Source organism: Barbatula barbatula (assembly GCF_947034865.1).
Source record: "Barbatula barbatula genome assembly, chromosome: 21".
In the NCBI taxonomy this organism is placed as follows: Eukaryota; Metazoa; Chordata; class Actinopteri; order Cypriniformes; family Nemacheilidae; genus Barbatula; species Barbatula barbatula.
Genome location: NC_136784.1, coordinates 48013 through 76007, shown reverse-complemented (window position 1 = coordinate 76007; position 27995 = coordinate 48013). Strand labels below are relative to the sequence as shown.

Below are 27995 nucleotides of genomic sequence, written 5' to 3'. Positions count from 1 at the left end.
CTGAATGTCTTTCTCAGTCTTTATTCCAAACCTTCATTATGTCAAGCACTCTTAAAATCATCCGAGTCATGTTTACACATTCTCCAGAGAGAGAGAGAGAGAGAGAGAGAGAGAGAGAGAGAGAGAGAGAGAGAGAGAGAGACAGACAGACAGAGATAAAGTGGTGCCTCAAGCATCTCTCTTGTGCACAGGAAGTCCATATTAGGAGTATTTTGCTGTTGCCATGGGGACAGATGTCTGGCTGCTCTGAGCTTTTGAGGAGTATCACAACTCTATTACATTAATGCAGCACTGGCTTTTCTCTGACGCACATAGTGGCCTGCGGAGAGAAAGTTCTGATTATTGTTAGTGGCTCTAATAGGCTGTTGTTGCAGATAGGCAAAATCATCACGCAAACACAACATGCCACATTTCTGAATGACATTACAACCCTACATCACATTACAACATGCTGCCCACCTGCACGACATTGCATTACATTAACATTTATTCATTTGGCAGACGCTTTTATCCAAAGCGACTTACAAGTAGTTTTTACAGTGGCAATCAGGGGTAAGGTGTCTTACTCAAGGGCACTTCAGTCATGACCTGCTGGCGCTGAGATTTGAACCTGCAACCTTCTGATCACAAGCCCAACGCTCTAAACACCAGGCCACAGCTGACCCATTACTGCACGACATTGCAACACACTGCATTACTGCAACACACTGGATCACTGCACAACTTTACAAAACGTTCTATTACTGCACAACATGGCAGCCTGCTATATGACTCCACAACATTACAACATGTCATGCACCTGGATGGCATTGAAAAATGCTGCATTACTGCACAACGTCACAAAATGCTGCATTGCTACATAACATTGCAACATGTCGCAAACCAGCATGACATTAAAACACGCTGCATTACTGCTTTATTAGAAATTGGTTTGTGAGTGTTACAAACTGCGCATCTGCAGAAACTGACACACACGCAGACAACAGCATGTAATGAAGAGAATTTATCGTGCAAACAGGCACGTGAATTCACTTGCATGTGCCGTGTGAGAATTGAAAAGGCAAAAGTTCAAAATCTAAGGTTCTGCCGCACTGAAATGACTCAGCAGCAGCTTTAAGAACTTCAGCAAAACAAATCACTTCCGGTGTGAGACTGCAGAGCTGTGCTGCCCCTCAGAGATCTAATGTGGTAATAACACATCTCACGCCACAGAAACAACACAAATCCTGACCAGATACTGACACATTTACATTTATGCATTTGGCAGACGCTTTTATCCAAAGCGACTTACATTGCAGTATACTGTACATTGTATTTGAGAATGTACAATCCCCAGGGAAGTCCAAGAGACATTACAGTAGAAACGTTGATTTTATTCTCTTTGACTTTTCGACTTCATAATTTAACATTCAGCAGACATCAGTCTTGAATCAGCTGTGAAAGTTCACAGGGTCTCGACACAGAGAGCGGGGAAATAAACGAATAATCACTTAAGACAGTATGAGAGTTGCAGAACAAGTGCCGCCAGATGCAGTTTTAAGTTTTTGTGTGATGGTGAGAGGGTTCTACATCGCAGTGATCTTGCTGGCCTCACGGACGCCGCTCAGATACGCCCCTGTCACAGTCTGAGGAAAGTGTCTGTTCGTGGCCTGCAGAGAATCAAAATGTGAAATTTAACCCTAATCATCACAGACATAGCTTAGCAAGAACAGCAGATGCTTTTACAGCAATAAGAGATGAAACTCATGAAGCATCTTAAATAGTATGAAGGATGAATATTTTTGTCTTGACGTTAAAAAGCATTCATTTGCATGCAAACACAAACAGGAGTTTATGTTGCAGCATTAGGGCACGATTTGATGATTGTTTGTGAAGCTGGCACATCTTTCACTACATATTAACTCTGACATTACAAGAAATATGCACCTTATTAATCATACATGCAGCGCTAGAAAAACATGGGGAGCAAACCGGCAGGCCCAATACACATTTTTCATGAACACGAGCGACTGCATGTTATCATCAGCATGTGAATGTCTTTTCATGAGTTTTCTCACCTCACCAGCAAAGAAGAGTTTTCCTTGAACATCTTCCGCAATGATATCATACGCCTCACCGCTGCCCCCGGTCTTCACAAAGCTGTAAGACATCTGAGACCAGGGTTCTCTGCTCCAATGGGTCACAAAGTATTTCACTGGATCTGGAACTTCCTACAATACCATATTAAAAGAATCTTTTTTGTTCGGTCATGCTCGTTCAGTATGTACGTAATGTAAATCTAATGAAAATGCTGTAATTAGGTGTTTTTCTGCCATCAGAGCAAGTCAAGCAGTTAGTTGATAAAAGGGTTAGAGTCCTGTAGGGTTCATTATGAGACATTATGTAGACTTACATTCAGAGTTACAGAATCAAAACTAATGAAACGTGGACACGTAAAGTAATGACTCAACAATGACCAGAGGCTTACTGCAGTAAATTCCATGTGTTATACAAGTTTAGCTTATTTATACTCTTAATAAAACCTGAAACGAGCTTCATCCCTATCCCAACATAAGCCTATAGAATTAAGGTACCTTTGTTTTTATAGAACCATCTGTTTGTGTAACTGAGAAAGCAGTGTTTTTTCACATCACTTGTTAACGTGACATGTTCATATTCACCGTAACTGAGAGGAATCATTCGCACATTCACCTCTTCCTGAAAGAGTTTTTTGATGACGTCCATGCACAGATCCACAACCTGAGAGTCCTGAAGATCTCTGACCAGCGCCAGAGCTTCTCCTGTGATCACCGACATCAGCACACACTCTTTACCCTAAACAACACACATGTACACACACTAGTTTCCAGGTCTAAAACTTGAAAAATATTCTAGAAAAAATAGAGAACCTCAAACACAACTGATGGAAATGTGTGGAAAAAACTTACTTGCGGACACAAATCATAGAAGACACTGAACAGACCTCTCCTCTCTGGACAGGGTGGAACATGACCAAAATAATCAGCTCCATTGATCTTACTGTCCCAGAAGCGACGAGGGAACTGTAGGGCAATCTGAAACAGTGTGGAGGTGTGAGAACAGCTCTAGATAAAACACTCGACACTCACATACTCAACACTCACTTTCTCTATAACCCCAGCTCCCAGACTGTGAATGGCTTTAAGTTTCCTGTCGGGTAAGGCGGGGTTAAACTGAATGATGTTTTTCTGCAGCAGAGCCAATGGAACTGTCACCAGAACCTACCAAACAGATCACTCATGAGTCAGACACTTTACAGAAACAAATCAAAAATTCAGTAAAGGGTTAAAGAATGCAGCGGCAAGAGCACACGTCACTCCTATCTTCATTAAGTTACATTGGCTCCCTATAGTCGCTCACATCAATTTTAGGCTCTGCTCCTGGCCTACAAGACCACCACTGGTTCAGCACCCCATACCTTCGTTTGCTAATACAGACTACATGTCACGCGTTTTTATCACTACAACAGTGAAGCTGCTGATAAAGCTGCATTGCTTTTACACTCCTTTCTGGGGGAGGGGCCACCTAAATTTTTTTGCGCTTCCAATGCTCATGTTCCTGCAATGAATACTGCAATAAAATATGACTTTGATATGACCTGACCAGAGAGCCCCTGCCATTGCCATTGCGACCAGTTTTACTGCACTTTAGTGCATTGTTGTCTTTGTGTTGTTCTAATTGCTTCCATTGTTTACCTAATTCGGCAGTGTCTTTGGATAAAAGCATCTGGTAAGTGACTAAATGTAAATGTCGAACGCAGGGCAGATATAAAGAATGTGCAGGTCCTAAGAATGCAGCGCAGGTTTAAAGAATTCAGCACAAAACACATCACCCGTTTAAGGAATGCAGCGCATAACACAGCGCAGGTAATGCCAACATATTCAATTAAATTAAGGATGAATGTAACCCTGGGGTTAATTTTTCAAATTTGAGATTTATACACCCTCTGATAAGCTTTGCGTTGATGTGATAGTGTCGGACAATATTTGGCCAGAAACAACTATTTAAAACTCTGGAATCTGAGGGTGAACAAATATGTTAATACTGAAATCTATTCTTTATTATCCTAATGACTTTTGGCATAAATAAAAATTTTATAATTTTGACCCATACAATGTTTTTTGGCTATTGCCCAAACTATTCCCGAGCTACTTGATTCCTGTGCTTACAAGATTGGGTTTGTGGTCCAGGGTCACACATGCATCAGAATAATTGGGAATGTTGGACAATAAATAATTATATAACAGGAACATAAAAGCTTGACAGTAAACTATTTTTGCAGTATTATATTAAAATCCCTGTAAATAAAAACTTTGTAATGTAAAAAACAGATGCTGTCGACTTATTTATTATATGTTCAACTATGACAAGATCATTATCATAATCATGTTTGTAGTGTGTCCCAGGGGATTAAATGTACACTATACTGTATATTAGAGACCTTGTGTAGTTCCACAACAGATAACATAAAACACAGCCTATTTAAGACAATACAACTTCAAATGTACTGATGATTTAACTTGAGACAGGGAAGTTCAAGGTTTTCATTAATGTTGATTTCCTCTAAATGTAGTTAACAACACAAGGTTGTGTGTTGGATCCCAGGGGATTGCACATACCTGTGTATAAATCTATAGGATAATGCAATGTAAGTCACTTTGGATAAAAGCATCTGCCAAATGCATAAATGTTAATGTAGTATGACTGGTAAGAATTAAGTGATACGAGATCCTCTTAAGGTTATAATAATGTTACTGTTTTTCAGGAGGCTCACATAACCTTATACAAAAATAAGTTATCAATTTATAGCAAAGGTCCCACTTGTAAACACACCCTATTTTTACACTCCATAGTCTTTGGGAAACTATGAAAGGCAAGATATGTATTGTCACGTTGATGAATTTTGCAGTGGATTGCCGAGCATTGCTTTTAGTGTTGTCAAAAGTCCCGGTACTTCGGGTCCAAGTCGATACCTAAAAATAAAATAGAAATTAAAAAGACCGATAACCATTGACGTACAGGGTTAACTGGATACTGATGCTGTCGGACAGGTCGTCAGGAGGAAACTTTACATATATGCAATGAGAGGCGACAAGAGATGCGCACAGAAATACTTCAGATTAAAGTCACAGCACGAAGAAAACTAACTGAGTTTTTTGGTGAAAGGAGGAAACATCCGGATTTATTTGAACGAGTTCAAGCAGTTAGTTTCTAATTCTGTTAGCGGTCACGTTATGAATGTTGTATCGTATGTTAAGTTAAAGGTTACATAAAAAACGCCAATGCTTATCCAGTCAAGTGTCCTTATGAACCATTAAATGCTTTTATAACTGAAATGGGGTCAAACAAGTGGGAGGACATGGTGGGGTTTACAGGAGCCTACTTATTTTATATAAAATAAACTGTGCTAAAAAAAATCTATGACTAGCAATGTGTATGATGTTAATATCATTAAGTCAGAAACATATATATTCTTGGATAGATTAACTCTATTAGGTTTGAAAAAGCCACATTTAAACTAGAGAAAAATCTATTTGTGTAAGTTACCTTAATGTTAGTAATGTTGTGTAAATGCAGTTTAAAAACTGAGGTTTGTTGTAATATTGAATATGTGTGTTTGTTCAGTCAGTTGTCTTACTGAAATTGGTCCTATTTGTCTTGTACAGCAGCAGACTGAGGAGGATGTTCATCATCATGAAACACCCAGTGAGCACACAACAGTTTCAGCACCAATTAACATGTATACAGAATGGCAATGCTTTTTACACATTTACATTTATTAATAACTTTAAAATGTATTAAGAACTTTATTAATAAAACTGTGTTTCAATTAGCTTGCACTAGTGTTTGGTTAGGAACCGTGCATAGAACCGGTATTGGTACCGGTTACTGAAATGTTGGTACCATGACAACCCTAATTGCGTTCTTTCATTTCACTTTGTCATCTCTTTCGTTGGCATTCCGTCTGTTTCTGTGTTGTCCGGCATTTTCACCTCAAAATGGCGGCCGTGCCACCAAAGCGCCATCTAGTGCCCGTTACCCAAAAAGCACCAGTTTCGTCTCTTGGTATTCTATACACTTTGGTGCAGGTTTAAAGGATGCAGTATGTGACAGGTCCTTACCCCCTCTCAATAGCATACACTACTTGGAGTGTCGTGTTATGTGCTGTTAGATTTCAACAGCCTCAGTCACTGTATACTTTCATTGTATTTGTTTAAGACATATTTCAAACCTTCTGTGCGGTCCATTGAGAGCCATTGATACATGTCAGCTTCACCCCCTCTCCAGAATATTCCACACACTGAACCTGTAGACAGACACACATTTACTGAGAGAGAAAACCTAAAGAAGACCTGTATAAAGAAGCAGTGTATGAAACACAGTACCGCAGTTTTAAGCCGTATATCGAGTCCCTGAGCAAGTTTGTGCAGTACAAGCTCATATCCACCAGGGAGAAGCATGTGATCACCCGAAAACTGAGCGAAACTTTCGTTATGATCCCACGAGCGAGCCGACACCTGCCACACAGACACACATTACCGCATTTGAGTCACACACTCTTTTATCTAAATTTACATTTCAAGACACATACACACCTGGTCCAGTGTGTTTCCACAGGCATATTCCAGGTTGCTCAGATGGAAATGGAAAACTTTTTCCTCCAGGTCAGTGAAGTGAAGTCCAGACTCCTGCAGGAATGTCTTAAACATTTCTTGGATCTTCTCTGAATATCCACCAAAAAGAAAACCATAGAAACACGTTCCATTTCATTCAATTGTTTATATAGCTATTTTCACAGTTTTGCACTGTTGCAAATTTAGGCCATATTTATAGTAGATAGAAATGCCATTTTAAAAATGTAATATAATGATAAAAAATAAAACGACACACAGTACACAGTAGTGTTGTAGTAGAGACCGTCTAAACCAAGACCAAGACCAGCACTCCTAAAATTAATCTACAAGATCCCCTTCACACACAGAAGTCATCATCACAGATTCATGCGCTCCAAGCGTTCTTATTTATTCAGTAGTTTCTTGTTGCTCTGAAATACACAAGCATTCTCATTCACACCCCTACTCTTTAGTAGAAGCACCATGGGAATTTTAGGGAGCACAGAGTGTCAGATCCTTGGTGTAACGTCTCATCAGGCGGAGGCTGCTTTTTACAGTATAGTGTCCCAATCAAGACCCAGACAGGGTGGGCACCCCCTGCTGGTCTCACCAACACCTCCCTGACGTCAAAACCCAACAATAATAAAAACGAGAAATAAGGATGATAGCAGGCTCGACAGATTTCACGCAGTACTGCTTATGGAGCAATTGGCTCTTATCCGTGTCTGGTTCTACTGTGATGTCACACACAGACCGGTAACGAAGCCGAACAAGCCTAACAGTGCATTCACACCGCCGCCGTCGAGTGTGTGAAAGCGGCCAGAAGTCATTCATTTTCAATGTGAGCCGGCAGCGAGCAGCGACGCATCTCGGCCGTTGAGGAAAGTTGAAATCAGGTCAACTTAATGGAAATTTGCTATGATGCGGTTCGTCAGCAACTAATCGAAACGTAGAAGTGCACCGCTTGAGAGGATTCCAGAGAACGCAGCCCGTAAACTTTGGTCTACGTTTGAGCGCCAGAGCGTCCACAAACGCTACATACAGCGTTGTTGGCAGGGCGGCCAGAGCGATTTTTAACGCGACGGCGGCGGTCTGAACACACAGTAAGACCGTATGAGTCTCTCACCACCCAGTGGTACATCCTGACACTGTGATTTGTCTTTCCTCCACTCAGACACGGCGTCCAGTACAGCGTTGAAATGAAAGTCCATGCGCTTGTCCACAGCTGAATCAGTCATGTGACCTCCCTCCTGAATCAACTCGCAAGCCACACCCAACTTATGCATCTTCAGGCCCAGCTAAAGACAACAAACACACAGTAAACAACTCAACCCAAACCCACAAAAGATCAATCTTCTCAAAGATCAAAGTGGGTGTTGTCACCTGTTCGCACATCAGAGCAATGGGGTTATTCACACAGCCATTTACGATCTGAGCTCCACGCCCAACTGGCACGCCCATTGACACGTCATCCCAAACTCTTCCACCGATTCGCTCCCTGGCCTCTAAAACCACCACCTATCATCCAATCAGAGAAAAGGAGGACATAAGAACTAGATCATAAAACTGCAGACACAGAACCACTAGGAGTGATGCTGAAACAAGTTAAAGGAGTTATGACAGAAACACAACGTGAATGTGTTTGTGAGAGTGTGTGTAGTACCTGCATGCCAAAGTTTCGAAGTTGTCGAGCTGCAGCGAGACCCGCGGCCCCTGCACCGATCACCACCACCTTCTGTGCAGGGAGAAAAACTCTCTGTACTTCCACCAAAATCTTTATTCAGTCAGTTTAACCCCAGACAGCACAATTGCTCATTGACTGCTCTCAGATCAGAACTCTTAGCGCCTTTTTTGTCTTGATGTTCCCATTGCCATTAACGTAAAGTCAATGAACCTAATCATAGGAACCTGATAAAAAACCCTCATTTTAAAATAAAAACTCCAACTGTACTTTGAGGAGCCAGGAACCACATGATGAGCTGCATGTCAAAGGTTTAGTATTAAATGTGTGTTTTAGTCTAGAGCAGACAAAGGGCCCTCATGATCATGCTGTTCCTCCACATCTACATTCCCAGAAATCAAAGATGGTGCTTTTGAAATTTCCACTGTTAAGTCATCAATGATTCTCGTTACTGTGAAAAAAAGACAGTTCTCACGTTGTGCTGTGAGAGAGGCAGAAGGGGCTGTGACACCTGCAGAGCTCCAGTGTTGATCAAACCTTTCCGGGTCATGAAACACAGAACCCTGTCCAGCTCCTGCACGCAACGGACCCGCACCAGCCCTCGAACAATCACGTGAGGAGCACATTTCTTTGGCGTCAAAACCTCCTGAATAGAACATTGAAATCACCAGCAGGGTTATTCCATTCAAATATTTTTGCAAAAGCACTTAACAAACAAAACTTTCTTTCATATACAAACAAGCAACTCTGCATCAGCAAACGGTCATGTGGTGTGGAGGTTGTAATGGTAACAGCATGGACCGGGTCAATACAGTTCTGTGATCTACAGAGTGAGGACAAGCACACGTGTGAGCAGCGACCTTGCAATCTCTGTGCCAGGCTGCCAGAACGAGGTTCCTCAACGCCAGATACATGGTGGGATCCCTGGAGAATTCTGGGAACTCGTACAACTCATCCAGCTCCATCATGTCGGGTCTGACACACAGCGCTTTTCCACATTCGTTTGGCTGGTAGAAGGGCTGGAAACACGGAGAGAGTCCAGACACTACACACACACACACACACACACACAGGAAGAATGAATCAGTGTAAACGGTCTCTGAACATCACATGCAGAGCGGCTGTACTCACCGTGAGGTTGAGCGGCGCACCGCTGGGTGTTGGGGGAGGCAGAGGGGCTCATGCCCACGCAGTCGGGGTAATACGCTGAGAGAAACGGACTGGCCAAACTGTCCTTAAACAACGGCGGCAGAATCAACATGGAGTGCCACCAGCTGTCCGTCACACCTGCCACTCGCTCATAACACACATCACATCACCATCAATGACAGAAACTGCAAGGACTCACTACACTGTGAGAATCAAACAACAAACATTAAGTCTTCTAGAAGGATATAATAAGCTTTTTGATAACGAAGATAACAAACTATTGATGCCAAAAAGCAGGAGACCATCAACAGAGAAAAGTTTCACTCCATTATTTACTCACATGACAGCATTTCAATACAAAAATTTGTTTGTGTTCAACTGAATGTCAATCGTCCTGACATACTACAGCTTCCTGGAGCGACTCTAATACAAAAGACTTAACTTCTGACAGTTGTGAATAACATCTGTACCCACGGTGAGCTCAAGCTAATATCAGATATAAAACTGCACTGATGTACAACATGAAAGACGAGTGCTGATGCTTTACCCCATCCTCCGGCTGAGAACAAGCGCCACACCCTTCAATCTGCAAAATAAAACCAGAAATGTGTGACCCCTTAGAAACATCAGCACCTTCACTCTCTGCTGAATGAATATAAATAAAGATTAGCATTTTACTTTAATTGTGTTCAGCTTCATGTCACAGCGGTACGATGATGCCAGCGCCGGCGTCAGCAGCGTCTCTTTAGTCAACTGACGCCATTTCCCACAGTCTGCTTTAGTGCACTGAACCTGAGGAAACACACACACACACACAACTGATTCCAGCACAGTCTGCTTTAGTGCACTAAACCAGAGGAAACACACACACAACTGATTCCAGCACAGTCTGCTTTAGTGCACTGAACCTGAGGAAACACACACACACACACACACACACAACTGATTCCAGCACAGTCTGCTTTAGTGCACTAAACCAGAGGAAACACACACACAACTGATTCCAGCACAGTCTGCTTTAGTGCACTAAACCTGAGGAAACACACACACACACACAACTGATTCCAGCACAGTCTGCTTTAGTGCACTAAACCAGAGGAAACACACACACAACTGATTCCAGCACAGTCTGCTTTAGTGCACTGAACCTGAGGAAACACACACACACACACAACTGATTCCAGCACAGTCTGCTTTAGTGCACTAAACCTGAGGAAACACACACACACACACACACACAACTGATTCCAGCACAGTCTGCTTTAGTGCACTAAACCAGAGGAAACACACACACAACTGTTTCCAGCACAGTCTGCTTTAGTGCACTAAACCAGAGGAAACACACACACAACTGTTTCCAGCACAGTCTGCTTTAGTGCACTAAACAAGAGGAAACACACACACAACTGATTCCAGCACAGTCTGCTTTAGTGCACTAAACCAGAGGAAACACACACACAACTGTTTCCAGCACAGTCTGCTTTAGTGCACTAAACCAGAGGAAACACACACACAACTGATTCCAGCACAGTCTGCTTTAGTGCACTAAACCAGAGGAAACACACACACAACTGATTCCAGCACAGTCTGCTTTAGTGCACTAAACCAGAGGAAACACACACACACACTCTATTGGTTGAAAAGGTGTTACCCAGTAGGGCAGCTGCTGGTCTGCCATGAAGGCTTTGAGACTGGGTTCACTTTTGCCATTACTGGTCCAAACCCTCTTCCATGAGGAGAACTTCTCATATCCATCTTTATGACTGTCAAAGCACAGAAGCATCATTAAACGTTCAGCTGAGAGCTGTCGTGATGCTGTACAATTACTCATCAGCCCTCACCTTCTATAGTAGTGGTCAAAACATTCATTACAGAAGTGTTCACCAGATGACAGATGATACCAGCGGGACGTGTAGCTGTTTTTGGCACATCTGAGGAAGGGAGACGTACAGCATGTACTTGATATCCCACAAATCAATTGAAGCACCATTAAGACATATTGAATGATGACATTAATTCATCAAATTAAGAACATTTAATCATTACCGTAATAGACGGTTTCATCACACATTCATGCACCTGTACCAAAGTTGTGATCGGTTATCAGTCTGGCTGGTAATATAACGTTTATATAAGTTTATTTTATATTTTTATGTTATATTGTATATTAAGCATATTTAATTAAAACTACTCAACAGTTATCGATTCCTTGTGGAGGTCTACCAGAAAGGTTAGTGTTAGGGCATGTAACGTTTGTTTATGTGTTGCTGCTGAAACAGTCTTCATTTTTAGATCTGACTTGAATTATTCCTGATTTCTCATTTTTGTAAGACTAAACCACACCTGTCAGACGCACTGGCGAAACACACAGGATAGGTGGCTGGACATCCTGCCTTCTCACACTTTCTGAACTTTTTCTCAGACTGATCATCTTCTTCTTCGGCCTCAGCGTTTTTACTTCTGATCTGCAACATGAACACATTAAACCGAAACACACAAGTCTATGATGTATACCAGTGCTGCAGTTCTAAAATGTCTTTCCTCACCTGTGTGGCAGGTGTGCTGCTGCGGCCACGCCCACTGGAGTCCAGCTCGCCCACTGCTGCTGACCGTTTCCTTCCCCGACAACGACCACCTCCCAATGACATCATAAAGACCACCTGTAATTGAAACTATGTGTGAGAAATATCTTTACTAGACGGAGATACAATACCATTGCGTTTACACATACTGCACACTCTTCATAAAATCAAAAAGCTGTACTATGATTGGCTGCCTGTGTGTGACGTCCAGACTCATACAGTGAAGAAGAACTAAAGTCACTGAACAAAGTTTATGTCATCAAATCTTTGAGAGACATTCAGAAAGGGAAAGAAAATATTCACGGGTAGAACTTCTGATTTTTCTTCTTTGACTTTACAGAAATCATTTTTACTGCACGGGTCTTTTCGGTTATCGTGGTTTTATTTCAGATAAAGCTAACCCTCAGTGAGGTTGGTTGGTCACTTGAGGTGTGAAATGTAATAAGCCGTGTCAGAATAAAGTGCTGGTGTGCACCAGATCTCACAGAAGTGTGTCTCATACATCACATACTCACTTCATGACAGAACCCTGTGTGGAAATCACAACAAAAGCACATGGGAGCACATCCTGCGCGCGCACACACCAGCTGACGGACCTCACACAGAATGGCCTTGTTATATAATAACAGTTCTTCATAAACTGCACTCATTGTGAGTTGATCTGTATCCGTTTGTGTGTTCTTGTCTGTTGAAGCTTCAGTTTCATGTTAACTTCAATTCATCGGGTCATCCTTTAAATGATACTAATCCTGACAGACAGCTTCACAAACATCAATACATGAATGTGCCGTGAGTTTATAAAGACCCTCACCTGAGTCCGCCAGCATTGATGACGATGTTCAATATTTAGACAATAAATCAAACGTTTAACTCTTTATTTTTGAGAGAATCCCATTTAGCGTCTATTGCAGTCTGCTTTCATCCACAGGAAACTCACTGCATGTAACGACACTTCCGCTCCTCAGCACAAGTCAAAATAAAAGTCCCGCGGGACGGAGAGGCTAGAAAACACACCGCGTCATGAGACGTCAGAATTAAAAGGTTCGTTATCATTCTTAAGTTCACTACGAACTACAGAGAAGTTCACGGACACAGACGCTGCATTATGCCCTGAACTAAACTGAGAGGTTTTGTCTCGAGCGTTGATCCGCAAACTGCGCACGTTACTATAGCAACAGAAGCGCGTTCTGGAGAGCCGATGAAGAAGCGTTGCGAGGAGTTCATGAGTTTCAGTCGTTAACAGAACAAACATGTTGTCCGGTGTGACACAGCTCAAAGGCTTCGTTTCTAAGCAGATCTTTACTGACAGACAGTATGAGGTGAGTGTAACGCGAAACATGTACGTTTTCCTCGTTGGGTCGCATTCGTTTGATTGCAGTTTTTTTCCAGACTGTAAGATCGAATCATGAGCTGTCTCGAGTCATTCGCCTGCTGGAAGATCCTCTTTCTGTAAGACATCACAACTGACAGCTTCTGATTAAACGCTCTTGTGTAAACACGTGTGAATAAACCCATAAATATCTTTGCAGTCGTCATTGAAAGAGAGACACATGTTCATGCTGAAGAAAGTGGTGAAGACGTGCCAGCGGGGATTTGTATCCTAAAACATGTTCCTGCAGGTCAATAGCTTTCAGTGTTGTGTAGTGTTTTTTGGTGTTTTGTGGGGTTGATAATAATTTGTGCAGCTCTGCAACTCCCTTGATCCCAATTAGCTCAATCACAATCAGCATTTTCCTTCGTGTAAGAGAACTTGATGATTTTCCTGATGTAGAGAGAGAGAGAGAGAGAGAGAGAGAGACGGAGAGAAGGAGAGAGAGAGACGGAGAGGGGGAGAGAAAGAGAGAGAGACGGAGAGAAGGAGAGAGAGAGAGACGGAGAGAGAGAGAGAGACAGAGAGACGGAGAGGGGGAGAGAAAGAGAGAGAGACGGAGAGACGGAGAGAAGGAGAGAGAGAGAGAGAGAGAGAGGGAGAGGGAGAGGGAGAGGGAGAGGGAGAGGGAGAGGGAGAGGGAGAGGGAGAGGGAGAGGGAGAGGGAGAGGGAGAGAGAGAGAGAGAGAGAGAGAGAGAGAGAGAGAGAGAGAGACGGAGAGAGAGAGAGAGACAGAGAGACGGAGAGGGGGAGAGAAAGAGAGAGAGACGGAGAGAAGGAGAGAGAGAGAGAGAGACGGAGAGAGAGACGAAGAGAGAGACGAAGAGAGAGACATACATATTACAGACTTTTCTTTAAAATGCCCATGTCAAGCTTTTGAGGGATCTTGCAGACATATTTAAGGTCGTAAACATTTGTGCTGAAAAAGCGACAGATGATCCGGATTATGCCCGTGTCCTCTGTGATTTACTGCACATTTGCGGGTAAGATATTCAGCTGATGGATTTGTGTCTGCTGTGTCACGTCAGGCCAATGCGCCCATTGAATTGATGTCTGTGCTTTAACTTTAAGGCGGCCCTTCCTAAAGGAGAAGACATCTGATGAGATAAACTACGCCTCTGTAGTGATGGACTGTCTGTCTCAGATGGGTGAGTTCAGATGTCAAGTGAGCTTTAAAGTCTTGTGGGGACATACAGTGGAACATAATGTTGAGTCTCACAGGCCCACGGTGTTACACAGAGACATAAAAGACATACGACAGATATAAATGTACACTTCTGATAGGACCATCATCGTCAAATATGTGACCTCTTAAAGTTAGAATAGGTGATCCTGTTCAGAATTTTTTTTTCATGTTGGTTGGAAATCTCTTTTCATCCTGCAATCAAGAAGTAAAGTGGTCATATAATATTATATCATCTGTGAAAGGCGTAGGACCAAAAAACATTTGTCCAATCAAAACGTTCTGGCCGAACGCTTTGACTGGTCATGTGTACATTTTCAGCCTACGTATTTTGCATACCACTGCACACCCTGTTCACGCAGACATCATACGTCATCAGCCCGCTCACGTCCGCTGTGTCGATGTAGGGAGAATGACGGACAATCAAACCTTCCTACGGAACCGATAACAAGTTCCAAACTAACAACTAAAGTTAGTTTTTGAAAAAGCAGAGACGAATAAACGTCTGGATCACGAAAGAGGTAAAAGGTTTAGCTTTCACACGATGGAGAGACGATACCATGGTTGCTCTCTTCCTTTTGGACAGGTATGTACATACGCGAGACAATTTTAACGGATTTAGTTTAGTTCATCATTCGTTACGTGGATTTACAAAATGCATTCAGGCGGGGCTTTGGACGGCTAATTGCATAGATTATCATTTTAGTGCTAGCAGGCTAAAGTTTGACCCTTAAAGGTGGGGTGTGAGATTTGAAAAGGTTCTATTTAAAAGCAGAATAAATAAGCTTTCTGTTGATGTATGGTTTGTTCGGATAGGACAATATTTGGCCGAAATACAACTGTTTATATTAACTGTTTAACTCTGGAATCCGAGGGTGGCAAAAAATCTAAATATTGAGATAAATGTGTTTAAAGTTGTTCATCAGAGGCGCTGTGGCAGGCCGATGCTAAGAAGCTCTATTGTATTGACGTTGTGGAGACGAAATGGAAATGATCAACTTTACATAGATGTGGAATTTGAGTTGGTAATTCCCAAATAGCGGACAGCAGCGAGCAATGTTTGTAGGTGTGTGTCTGGCCATGTGGTTAGCGATTTTTAGCATACAAATGTTTATAATTGTGACCCATAAAATGTATTTTTGGTTATTACAAAACAAAATTCCCGTGCTACGTCATCAGCGACTGTTTTTGTGCCCCAGGGTCACATATTTCAACAATAGCAATGTTTAAGGTTGGCGGAATTAAACAGTTCTGGACAAACTCTCCACCTGTCCGTGCAGCCCCCAGTGTCACCCCACCTGGGGACCCAGAACAGTGCATGCAGTGTTTTTACTGGGTTAAAATTTTGTACAAAGTCAAATGACGGATACGTTTTGCAATCAAAGCGGATGACATGTTCATAATTATTATAGGCTATCCATCTAATTTTAAAATGATGTTGTTTGTGTGTCTTATAACAGGTTATCTGATGAGAGTTCCTGTCCCTGAAATCAGACATCAGATCTGTTCTTCTGTGATGGCTTTATACACCTGTGATAAAGCCAGACCTGGTTTTGATGGTGGGTTAAGGCTTGCCATGCGTGGACATTCAGCAGCATTGAAGGTTTATTATGTCATCGTGCGTCTGTGTGTGTGTCAGGTGCTTGCCCCACACTTGCTGACTACAGAGGGCTGATGGTAGAACGCAGCGGTCTGGCTGAAACCCTTGTGATGTCACTGCCCCTCATGGAAAACCAGTTACCGGTCAAACTGCGTCTTCTTCAGACGCTGCAGATCATGTCCCGCACATCAGGTGACATCACTTCCTGTGTCATTAGAGATGAGATCTTCTTTCTCGCGTCCTAAGCCCTGCCAGGTTTGAGAATATTTGGGTTGAGCCCGTGCTGTTATTCTGTTTGCAGAAGTGAACTGTAATTTCATGCTGAAAGCTCGGGCTGCTCAGAAGATCTGTTACCATATGAGTGAACACGACCCATCGGGACAGGTTCTGTTCCGCTCCTCAGAGATCTTGTGGAATCTTCTGGAGAATGGATCTAAAGAGGACGTCACCACTCAGCTCAGTAACCCTGACTGCATAGAGTGAGGAGGAAGTCATATATTTATATTTACAGAATGTTAATGTAGCCTGTAATGTAAGACCGCAGTCTCCAGCGTCTGTCGCTAGAGCGTCTCTGTTGGTCGGGGAGTGAGGTTTACACACTGCACAGCTCTTCATTAGCTTGCACCCGTTACATTAAGGACGCAATCTGAAAGGAAGGCTGTGATTGGTCCAAATTGTTGGAATAAAGTATAAATGAATGTTGGCTCAAATAAATGTGACTCAGTCTGTGAAATAACGAGCATTAAAGTCATTAATTTCCCTATGATTTCAAACTTTGATTCAGCCATATTCTCTGTCAATATCTTTATATAATGTAGGAATATGAAAAAAGATAAATGACTTTAGTTAGCTTTTCATAGATGTTTATCCACATGATTGCACAACTCTTCAGAACCCTACTCAATACAGTGAGACTGTTGTTTTGAAATCTTATAAGATAATGTTTGCTGCTCACAACAGTGGTATAAATGCTTCAAAATATCAAATTTTGTGTTAACAGAACAAAAATATACAGTACTCTGGTAGCAGATGACTGAAAACATTCTTCTTTTCAACAAAATATTTTTTATACAGGTTTGAACCAACCTGAGGGTTAGTAAATGATGAAAAAATTGACATGTTTGGGTGAAGTATCCCTTTCAAACAAAATGATATAATTTTCATTTGTTTCTTTTGCGTTCACCGGAGTGAAATGTAAGTCTTGGCAAGATTCATCTGCAGAGATGTTGATGTGCACATGAAGACATGAGCGCTGTTGATGATTTCTGTCGTGTCGTGTGTGTGTGGCAGATCTCTGAAAAAGGTTTTTCTACATCAGCTCTTGAATGGCTTTCGTCATTATGATCAACAGCTGAGGAATGACCTACTGGTGCTTACATCACTGATCGCAGCCAATCCGCACGCTCCTTTCACTGTGAGTCTCTTCGTCCTCTACACAAATGCTATTTGCACTCTTCTTCATCAGCATATGTGTGTGTACTGTGTTCATCAGCTCTGTGTATGTGGACTGTGTTGATCAGCTCTGACTGTCTCTGTGTGAACTGTGTTGATCAGCTGTGTGTGTGTGTGTGTGTGTGTGTGTGTGTGTATGTGTGTGTGTGTTTATGTATGTATGTGTGTATGTATGTGTGGACTGTGTACATCAGCTCTGTGTGTGTGGACTGTTGATCAGCTCTGACTGTGTGTGTGTGAACTGTGTATATGTGTGTGTGAACCGTGTTTATCAGGACTGTGTGTGGGTGTGTGTACTGTATTCGCCAGCTCTGTGTGTGTGAACTGTGTTCATCAGCTCTGTGTGTGTGGACTGTGTTCATCAGCTCTGTGTGTGTGGACTGTGTTCATCAGCTCTGTGTGTGTGTGTGTGTGTGTGTGAACTGTGTTCATCAGCTGTGTGTGTGTGTGTGTGTGTGTGAGAACTGTGTTCATCAGCTCTGTGTGTGGACTGTGTTGATCAGCTCTGACTGTCTCTGTGTGAACTGTGTTGATCAGCTGTGTGTGTGTGTGGACTGTGTACATCAGCTCTGTGTGTGTGGACTGTGTTGATCAGCTCTGACTGTGTGTGTGTGAACTGTGTATATGTGTGTGTGTGGACCGTGTTGATCAGCTCTGTGTGTGTGTGAACTGTGTTCATCAGCTCTGTGTGTGTGAACTGTGTTCATCAGCTCTGTGTGTGTGGACTGTGTTCATCAGCTCTGTGTGTGTGTGTGAACTGTGTGTGTGTGTGTGTGTGTGTGTGAGAGAACTGTGTTCATCAGCTCTGTGTGTGGACTGTGTTGATCAGCTCTGACTGTCTCTGTGTGAACTGTGTTGATCAGCTGTGTGTGTGTATGTGTGTGTGTATGTATGTGTGGACTGTGTACATCAGCTCTGTGTGTGTGGACTGTGTTGATCAGCTCTGACTGTGTGTGTGTGAACTGTGTATATGTGTGTGTGGACCGTGTTTATCAGCTCTGTGTGTGTGAACTGTGTTCATCAGCTCTGTGTGTGTGAACTTTGTTCATCAGCTCTGTGTGTGTGTGAACTTTGTTCATCAGCTCTGTGTGTGTGTAAACTGTGTTCATCAGCTCTGTGTGTGTGAACTGTGTTCATCAGCTCTGTGTGTGTGTGTGTGTTTATGTGTGTGTGGACTGTGTACATCAGCTCTGTGTGTGTGGACTGTGTTGATCAGCTCTGATTGTGTGTGTGTGAACTGTGTATAAGTGTGTGTGGACCGTGTTTATCAGCTCCGTGTGTGTGAACCGTGTTGATCAGCTCTGTGTGTGTGAACAGTGTTGATCAGCTCTGTGTGTGTGTGTGAACTGTGTTGATCAGCTCTGTGTGTGTGTGTGAACTGTGTTCATCAGCTCTGTGTGTGTGTGTGAACTGTGTTCATCAGCTCTGTGTGTGTGTGTATATGTGTATGGACCGTGTTCATCAGCTCTGTGTGTGTGGACTGTGTTGATCAGCTCTGACTGTGTGTGTGTGTGTGTGTGTGTGTGTGTGTGTGTGTGTATGAACTGTGTTCATCAGCTCTGTGTGTGTGGACTGTGTTGATCATCTCTGTGTGTGTGAACTGTGTTCATCAGCTCTGTGTGTTTGTGGACTGTGTTCGTCAGCTCTGTGTGTGTGTGGGTGTGTATGTGTGTGTGTGTATGTATGTGTGGACTGTGTACATCAGCTCTGTGTGTGTGGACTGTGTTGATCAGCTCTGACTGTGTGTGTGTGTGAACTGTGTGTATGTGTGTGTGGACCGTGTTTATCAGCTCTGTGTGTGTGTACCGTGTTCATCATCTCTGTGTGTGTGGACTGTGTTGATCAGCTCTGACTGTGTGTGTGAACTGTGTTCATCAGCTCTGTGTGTTTGTGGACTGTGTTCGTCAGCTCTGTGTGTGTGTGGGTGTGTGTACTGTGTTCGCCAGCTCTGTGTGTGAGAACTGTGTTCATCATCTGTGTGCGTGTGTGAACTGTGTTCATCAGCTCTGTGTGTGTGTGTGTGTGTACTGTGTTGATCAGTTCTGACTGTGTGTGTGAACTGTGTTCATCAGCTCTGTGTGTGTGTGTGAACTGTGTTCATCAGCTCTGTGTGTGTGTGTGTATATGTGTATGGACCGTGTTCATCAGCTCTGTGTGTGTGGACTGTGTTGATCAGCTCTGACTGTGTGTGTGAACTGTGTTCATCAGCTCTGAGTGTGTGTGTGAACTGTGTTCATCAGCTCTGAGTGTGTGTGTGTGAACTGTGTTCATCAGCTCTGTGTGTTTGTGGACTGTGTTCGTCAGCTCTGTGTGTGTGTGTGTGTGTGTGTGTGTGTGTGTGTGTGAGAGAGAGAATTGTGTTCATCATCTGTGTGTTTGTGTGAATTGTGTTCATCAGCTGTGTGTGTGGACTTTGTTGATCAGCTCTGACTGTGTGTGAACTGTGTTCATCAGCTCTGTGTGTGTGTGAACTGTGTTCATCAGCTCTGTATGTGTGGACTGTGTTCATCAGCTCTGTGTGTGTGTGTACTGTGTTGATCAGCTCTGACTGTGTGTGAACTGTGTTCATCAGCTCTGTGTGTGTGTGAACTGTGTTCATCAGCTCTGTGTGTGTGGACTGTGTTCATCAGCTCTGTGTGTGTGTGTGTGTGTGTGTGTGTGTGTGTGTGTGTGTGTGTGTGTGAACTGTGTTCATCAGCTGTGTGCGGGTGTGAACTGTGTTCATCAGCTGTGTGTGTGTGTGAACTGTGTTCATCAGCTCTGTGTGTGGACTTTGTTGATCTGCTCTGACTGTGTGTGTGTGTAGACTGTGTTCATTAGCTATGTGTGTGTGTGTGTGTGTGTGTGAGAACTGTGTTCATCAGCAGTGTGCGTCTGTGAACTGTGTTCATCAGCTGTGTGTGTGTGTGTGTGTGTGTGTGTGTGTGTGTGAACTGTGTTCATCAGCTCTGTGTGTGGACTTTGTTGATCTGCTCTGACTGTGTGTGTGTGAACTGAGTTCATTAGCTCTGTGTGTGTGTGTGTGTGTGTGAGAACCCTGTTCATCAGCTGTGTGTGCGTGTGAACTGTGTTCATCAGGTGTGTGTGTGAACTGTGTTCATCAGCTCTGTGTTTGGACTTTGTTGATCTGCTCTGACTGTGTGTGTGTGGACTGTGTTCATTAGCTCTGTGTGTGTGTGAACTGTGTTCATCAGCAGTGTGCGTGTGTGAACTGTGTTCATCAGCTCTGTGTGTGTGTGTGTGTGTGTGTGTGAACTGTGTTCATCAGCTGTGTGCGCGTGTGAACTGTGTTCATCAGCTGTGTGTGTGTGTGAACTGTGTTCATCAGCTCTGTATGTGGACTTTGTTGATCTGCTCTGACTGTGTGTGTGTGTGGACTGTGTTCATTAGCTATGTGTGTGTGTGTGTGTGAGAACTGTGTTCATCAGCAGTGTGCGTCTGTGAACTGTGTTCATCAGCTGTGTGTGTGTGTGTGTGTGTGTGTGTGTGTGTGTGTGTGTGTGTGAACTGTGTTCATCAGCTCTGTGTGTGGACTTTGTTGATCTGCTCTGACTGTGTGTGTGTGAACTGAGTTCATTAGCTCTGTGTGTGTGTGTGTGTGTGTGTGAGAACCCTGTTCATCAGCTGTGTGTGCGTGTGAACTGTGTTCATCAGGTGTGTGTGTGAACTGTGTTCATCAGCTCTGTGTTTGGACTTTGTTGATCTGCTCTGACTGTGTGTGTGTGGACTGTGTTCATTAGCTCTGTGTGTGTGTGAACTGTGTTCATCAGCAGTGTGCGTGTGTTAACTGTGTTTATCAGCTCTGTGTGTGTGTGTGAACTGTGTTCATCAGCTCTGTGTGTGTGTGTGTGTGTGTTTGTGTGTACTGTGTTCATCAGCTGTGTGTGTGTGTGTGTGGACTGTGTTAATCAGCTCTGTGTGTGTGTACTGTGTTCATCAGCTCTGTGTGTGTGTGTGTGTGTGTGTGTGTGTGTGGACTGTGTTAATCAGCTCTGTGTGTGTTTGTGTGTACTGTGTTCATCAGCTCTGTGTGTGTGTGTGTGTGTGTGGACTGTGTTAATCAGCTCTGACTGTGTGTGTGTGTTTTAGGAAAGCGGGTTTGTGAAGCAGCTCACACTGCTTGCTACATTTCCAGAGTGTAAGTTTCACTTTAGTTTTAATAGCAGTAAAGTGACAAGTGCTAAAAAGTGAGGTATCACACCTTTGTGTAAAAATATTTTGTGTTTCTCAGTGAAGAGTCACAATCCCCTGGTACGGAACCTCCGGCTATCCTTCAACCACGAGGACTTTGAGATGAAGAAACTCTTGCTGAACGTGATTGTGGTTCTGTCTAAAGACCTGTCTGCTCTGCAGGTGACACTCTGTTAGAAATGACCATTGGTGTTTTTGACCGCTGTTCCTGCTCCACTGAATTTCAGAATGTTGTTTTCGGAGTCATTATTTGGACACAAACCCATTCACTATATGATGTTTTTCTTCCGAACAGTTGTTTAGAGAAAGCCGTGTGATGCTGGCCCTGATGCTCTTGATAAAGCCGAGACCACGTGACACTCATGGAGGCAGACACAGTTGGACCTGCAGCCAGCAGGAGGAGCTGCAGCTACAGGCTTTGGCCACGCTGAGCACGTTAGCTCCTCTGATGCTGGATGATTACATCACGTGTCAGGCCAACACATGCCTGTTGCTGCTGCTCGACTGGTGTCTACGCGCAGGTACGTAATGTTGTCTACAGAGTGTATGTCCTCTTCATGTGACATAGGCCAACAGTAATTGTTTCTCTTCATCATTCAGACTCGTTCAGCGGGCAGGGTCACAGTTTCCACGGCACCGGCGGACGTGGCGGGAAGAAGGCACAGATGAGATACAGCATTCGTGTTCTCAGATCTGTGGTGTGTGTTGGCAATGAGCTGCTGATTCAGGACCTCTGTGATCAGGGAGCTTTAGGACAGCTTTTAGGTAAGAAAGGTCATCATCCTGACCCTAACCGTAACACTACTACTGAATGTCATAATTGATTTGATATTCTGTGTGTGTGTGTGTGTTTAGGGGCGCTGTGCTGGTTCTTAGAGACACGGGAGACGGAAGACGACGTCTCTCTTGAGATACAGATGGACATTCAGGTCATTCTGTCTGTGCTCTGTGAGGGGGATCTGCACAGGAAGGTGACACAATCCCCATATACTGTAGCAGGCTCTCTGTGTTTGAGTTAACTCCTCCTGTCCTACATTATAGTGTGTGTGCGTTTGTGTGTAAGCAAGTACATTTATTTTTAAGGCACATTTAAATTCAGCATTACACTGACCATAGTACTGTACAAATCCAACAATAAAATTCCATAAACGGAGAGAACAAATTATTAAACAAATGTAATTGCCAGGAAAGGCCAGAGAATAAAAATGTTTTCAACTGATTCCATAAGCGTGGAGCTGCAATTGCAAAGGCTCTGTCACCTTTGGATCTACATCGTGACTGAGGGACATGTAAGAGAGCTTTGTTCCATTAAGAGCTTGGAAAACAATAAGTCAAATCTTAAACAGATTTTTTTCTGAATAACTGAGCTAATTTGTTTTTCAAGACAAAGCTCAGAATCAAAAATAACACCCAGATTTTTAACATGTGGAGTGAGACTAGATAAATTCTCAGCTATGAAATTTCTTGGTTAATAGGGTCCAAAGAGTATCACATCAGTTTTATTGTTGTTAAGCTGCAGGAAATTGTTTGAAATCCAGCATTTAATATCCTCCAGACAATCAATGAGAGCCTACAGAGCGGCTCAATATTTTAATGGAAGGTACAGCTGAGAATCATCGGCATAAAAAAAGTGTTTTTCCTTATGATATTACCAAGCGGGAGCATATACAAAACTAAAAAGTAATGGGCCCAAAATAGATCCTTGAGGAACCCCACAGAGAAGAGAAATGATGTTTTATTAACAAAGTTCGGGAAGAACCTAAGCATATAAATCAGCCCGATGTTCCATCAGCAGCAATCACCTATCAGCCGAGCACGCTATCTCTACTTAATTATCTAGGCTGGTTCACCATCAGCAATCACCGTATCTACCCTATCAGCTCCTGCAAGCTCTATCATAAATAGACAAACAATCTTACCTGTTGCATCTTGCCAGATAAGCATCCCTTCTCCACCCCAGCTCCTCTCATTTTCGCTAAAGTCCCGCAGGACCCTCGGGGGAGGGGGTGTGTTCTGGGCTCGAGCCGGTTCCGAGCCCGGAGCACTTGCTCTGAGCAGGGTAGAGTGCTCCGGGTTCTCCGGGAGCTGTTTATTGGCGAGGGCGAACTCGTGAAACAGAAACTAGCCAACGGACACTGTAAAAGACCTGGAATTGAGATATGACTCAAACCAACGAAGTGTTTTACCCTGTGAATTAAAAAATGTGACAAAAGGATATTATGATCTACCGTATCAAAAGCAGCGCTCTAATCTGCCAGTGTCAACAGCCAATAACAAATCATTCATTGCTTTCAACAGTGCTGTTTCAGTACTATGATGGGTAGTAAAACCTGATTCAAAAGGTTCAAGTATATGGTTTGAGGTAAAAAAAGGGACCAAATGTGACAGGACAACTCTTTCCAGGACTTTTGAGAGGAATGGGAGTTTAGAAATAGTGTGTGTGTTCAGGAGCTGTTTGGCAGTGAGGGTGTGGATATTTTGCTTCAGTATTTAAATGTGGACGCTCAGCTGATCTTCAGTGGGTTGGGTCATAATAAACTGCTCCTGTCCACCGTCGACTGTGTTTGGTGAGTTACACGCACACACACAGATTTCATTGCTTTAAAGTGTTTGATAGTTGCCTTTTATTCAAATGGAATGATTGATTTGGTGTGTCTATAGGTCGTGTGTCATTGGCTGTTTAAATACGGAGGACAGGTTTTTGGAGAGACGAGGTGTTCATCTGCTCCTGCGTCTGCTGCAGGTGATGGGGATCAAGAATTTCTCCGACCTGCCTTTTCTGCTGTTTAGTTTCATTAAATGCTCTTTTTGGAATGGACAAGCACTTTTTTTATATTTAAGTTAAAGGAGTATAGTAGGTTGTAAAATAAAAATTCTCATAATTTACTTACTCTCATACAATCCCAGATGTATATGATGCATAAATGGATGGTTAATGACAAACGTGCAACTCTAGCAGGTTAATAAATGTCAGGTTTTTGGAGCTATTCATGGCCGTTACAAAGCTAGGAAGAGACAGGATATTATTTATTAGAACTCCCATAGTGTTAGGCTGAAGAAATAAAGTCATACACATCTGGGATGGCATGAGTGTGAGTAAATAACCATAGACCCTTGATTTGTGAAGGCAAGTCCCAGATATATGTTGAGCACGATCATCGGGACTCTTCTGGAGTTGTGTGAAAACCCGCAGGCACTTCCACATGTGCTGAGCTGGAGAGGAGAGAAAGACATCACTGCCCCGCAAATCCTCCTGCAGATCTGGAGAAAAGAGGAAAAGCTGATGGGCATCACACGAGACCAGCAGGGAATTATCACAGGTACTGATCACAGTACTGATTTCAAAAACACTACAACTTGAATCTAATGCTAACCTTGTCACTTTATAGATGTGAAGCAGCCTGAAGATGAAACATCATCACATGATCTCAGTGCTTCAGTCAGAGATGTGTCAGAAAACCTGTGTGCAAACATCTACTGCTTGTTCTGCAAACTGGGTAAAGCCTCAAAAATGTCTTTATGGGTCGGTTTCACAGACGATGGTTTTGCTTAAGCTTGGACTTCGCATTAGCTAGGGTCAAGATATTTTAAGGAAAAGTTCATCTCAAAATAGATTTTTTACTAACAAATACTCATTTTGGAACACAAATAAAGGTATTTGAGGTTTTCCAGAAAAGTACTAAAGACATGGTTAAATTGGTCCATCCGCTCATAGTGGATCAATAAAAATTGTATCATGTCTTTAGTGTTTTTCTGGACCTTGACAACAACTGACACCATGATGTCTATGAGGAGGCATGGAAATCACCTAAAATAGCTTTATTTGTGTTCCGAAGACGCCAGGAGGTCTTAAAACATGTTGAACGTCATGTGGGAGAGTAAAAAATAACTCAATTTTGAGGTGAACTTTTCCTTTAATGACAAGATGATTTAATGATTTTTGGGTGGATTTTGCTGTCGCGGACCTCCAGATCGAGACCAAATCGGTGCTCGTTTCGGTCGTTGGATCTTGTTAAGTATAAGCAGGTGTGCAACGTGATCTGGTCCTGTCTCCAACTATCCTATATCAACTATATCAAACAGGTTTGAAAATATCTTAAAGTGATCTCGTTGTGTCTGACTGTGGAACTAATCCAGCCAATCACAGCGCAGAAGGTTTGCATCAAATTATTGCGTGGAGGAATTCAAAATGGCTGGCATGTTTTCATAAACATTACAGAGCGTGTTAAATGGCTAGTATAACAGACATGAAGCTATTTAAACTATCCTAAAGCAACTGTCTGAACTGTAAAACTTTTTGTGTAATGGGATGTAGAAAACTCAATATTTCACCCTCCATTCCAGTGGATGGCGTAAATGCACCAACAACTAATTTGCCAGCCACCATACAACTAGAAGTGTTCACAATGTGGTAGGTGTTTGTGCTGTTGGTCCTTGACCAAAGTCTTGTTGTTAGTGCACTTTGTCTGCGTTGTGTTGTGTTGTGTTGTGTAGTGTGGGTGCTGCTACAACAAGATTATGAAGGATGATGAGAAACCATGTTGTGTAGTGGTAAGCGCCATAGAAATTCAAGTAGTCTCACAGTCCTGTAGTGTCAGCTCGGCTTTAGTTGCTTTTATAAAAATACCCTACAGGTGTGCATCTTGAGACAAAACAATTGCACTGATATATTATCAGTTAAGACATCTCAAACATTCATTTTAGTCTGAGACCTCTCTGTGAAACCATACAACGTTCAGCTTGTAGCTGGGTACAAAATATAATTTCCAAGTTGTGGATGTCAGTTATGTAATAATGATTTAAACTGCAGGATTTCAACAGCTGCCAGGTTTGAGCACAGCAGATTACATCACACTCGGCACCATTAGCTTATACCTGGACTTCAAGGTAAATCATGAAAGATGTTTCTCAGTAGCAGCCCTGAGCGATCACACATCTGACATGAAGTTGAAATGTTTGTCAGGTGACTAACGTGTGGGCAGAGATCTCATCTGAGCTGTGTGATGAGGGACTGACGCTCATCTCATCTGATGATGAAGCCCTAAAGAGCATCAGACAGATCGGTAAAGACACGGCTGAGCACGTGCAACTTCTACAGCAAAGCATTCTGGACCGGCAGCATAATACTGATGTGGAAGTGGAGAGACGGATGTACGCTGAGGTACGGCGGCAGCAGTCATTCGCTACAGAACAGTGACGAGGTGTTTTTGATGAGTGACTCAGTTTGTGATTCATGTCAGTGTGCTTTTTTTCTAGATCAGCTTCACTCATAAACAGAGAGAGTTAGCTGCGGAGGCCTGGAGGAATCATGTTGCCAGAACATCGAACTACAGCATCTTAAAGGTGTGAAATCTTTACATAGATAGCGTCGACTATATTTGAGTTTCTTTACTCATTCGAGACATTTCTATGCATGTCAGGAGTTTAAAAAGCTACAAGAAGAGTGAAGCACCAGAGGCCCAGATGCGACATCACACGTGGCCCTCGATGGAACCCTGAAACAAGAGAGTCCATCAAACGCTGTCTCGCATCAATAAGCATGACCAGTGACATTCATTTCATATAGAAATACACACTACTGTACCTTCAAACCTCTCTTATTTCATTAAGCAAAGCAACAGTCTAACACTTCAAAACTGCTGTTTAAAGTCAACCAATCTTTATCCAGTCATTCTGAAGAAGCATCAAACCATCTTCCCTGGGCCAGGTGCATAAACATAGACACCCATTTAAGACCGTGTCTCGCTGACTAGCCATTCGCTAGGACTAATCGCTTTTTCTTTTCAGATTTCATTATGATTAATCTACTTTTTATGTCATTTGAATGAGTCTAGGCAGTTTATGCATCTGCTGGCATCTGATCCAAACTTGTTGAAAAGGTTTTATAATGAACAATAAAAAAAGAGCAAAGATGCACATCAGTCTGTGTTTATTGACTGTTAATCTCACACACGTCACTTGTGTTTGTATTATCTTAGAATGAGCTATTTCTATCTACACACAACGTGCCGTGGGTACCCTTACATTAGAATTCATCATGTTGTTTCTACAGGAGCCCTAAAGAAGTGAAAACGCAACAACATCTTAGTCATTTGTCAGCCTCCGCAGTGCTTCGAAAGGGGCGGGTGGAGTGAGCTGTCGATTGAAATTCACAA

The 27995-nt window shown here is 42.9% G+C and overlaps 2 protein-coding genes across 10 annotated transcripts; one reads left to right on the top strand and one right to left on the bottom strand.

The window, feature by feature from the left end:
• kdm1b (lysine demethylase 1B) lies at nt 1–13029 on the bottom strand. 4 transcript variants are annotated; one of them, XM_079485559.1, is made up of 21 exons: nt 12856–13029; nt 12009–12122; nt 11806–11927; nt 11304–11393; nt 11114–11225; nt 10141–10254; nt 10010–10048; nt 9445–9610; nt 9174–9358; nt 8789–8959; nt 8296–8367; nt 8016–8150; nt 7759–7930; nt 6615–6742; nt 6405–6536; nt 6251–6325; nt 3123–3239; nt 2928–3053; nt 2692–2814; nt 2058–2210; nt 1–1649 (listed from the first exon to the last, which is right to left on the bottom strand). In XM_079485559.1, exons 2-21 carry the CDS (start codon nt 12111–12113, stop codon nt 1566–1568), a joined length of 2421 nt encoding a protein of 806 aa, XP_079341685.1. In that variant the 5' UTR covers nt 12114–12122; nt 12856–13029; the 3' UTR covers nt 1–1565. The 4 variants fall into 4 exon arrangements, with proteins under 4 accessions (XP_079341685.1, XP_079341686.1, XP_079341688.1 ...); XM_079485560.1 differs by having other exon boundaries at nt 8296–8364; nt 12856–12997; XM_079485562.1 differs by having other exon boundaries at nt 3–1649; nt 11806–11922; nt 12856–12997.
• On the top strand, nt 12969–27760 carry cfap69 (cilia and flagella associated protein 69). 6 transcript variants are annotated; one of them, XR_013788195.1, is made up of 22 exons: nt 12969–13363; nt 13434–13493; nt 13574–13639; nt 14288–14397; nt 14486–14562; nt 16058–16156; nt 16237–16389; nt 16499–16676; nt 17488–17611; nt 21739–21787; nt 21881–22002; nt 22136–22361; nt 22441–22605; nt 22696–22811; nt 24289–24407; nt 24502–24583; nt 24968–25160; nt 25230–25337; nt 26651–26727; nt 26804–27001; nt 27102–27183; nt 27261–27755. XR_013788195.1 is itself a non-coding variant. In XM_079485556.1 (22 exons), the coding sequence occupies exons 1-22, from the start codon at nt 13295–13297 to the stop codon at nt 27285–27287; spliced, it is 2505 nt and encodes an 834-aa protein (XP_079341682.1). In that variant the 5' UTR covers nt 12969–13294; the 3' UTR covers nt 27288–27760. The 6 variants fall into 6 exon arrangements, 3 of the variants coding, with proteins under 3 accessions (XP_079341682.1, XP_079341684.1, XP_079341683.1); XR_013788196.1 differs by having other exon boundaries at nt 27081–27183; XM_079485556.1 differs by having other exon boundaries at nt 27097–27183; nt 27261–27760.
• The last annotated feature ends 235 nt before the right edge of the window (nt 27761–27995 follow it).

What these genes read in the sequence shown, in the direction of transcription:
- kdm1b (XM_079485559.1), bottom strand. Translation starts at nt 12,113, where the DNA reads ATGATGTCATTGGGAGGTGGTCGTTGTCGGGGAAGGAAACGGTCAGCA. An exon ending in CCTGGCACAGAGATTGCAAG is followed by an intron (nt 8,960 to 9,173) that starts GTCGCTGCTCAC and finishes TGTTCTATTCAG; the next exon opens with GAGGTTTTGACGCCAAAGAA. An exon ending in GTGGAAACACACTGGACCAG is followed by an intron (nt 6,537 to 6,614) that starts GTGTGTATGTGT and finishes TCTGTGTGGCAG; the next exon opens with GTGTCGGCTCGCTCGTGGGA.
- cfap69 (XM_079485556.1), top strand. Translation starts at nt 13,295, where the DNA reads ATGTTGTCCGGTGTGACACAGCTCAAAGGCTTCGTTTCTAAGCAGATC. An exon ending in AGACGTGCCAGCGGGGATTT is followed by an intron (nt 13,640 to 14,287) that starts GTATCCTAAAAC and finishes GCCCATGTCAAG; the next exon opens with CTTTTGAGGGATCTTGCAGA. An exon ending in GATTTACTGCACATTTGCGG is followed by an intron (nt 14,398 to 14,485) that starts GTAAGATATTCA and finishes TTTAACTTTAAG; the next exon opens with GCGGCCCTTCCTAAAGGAGA.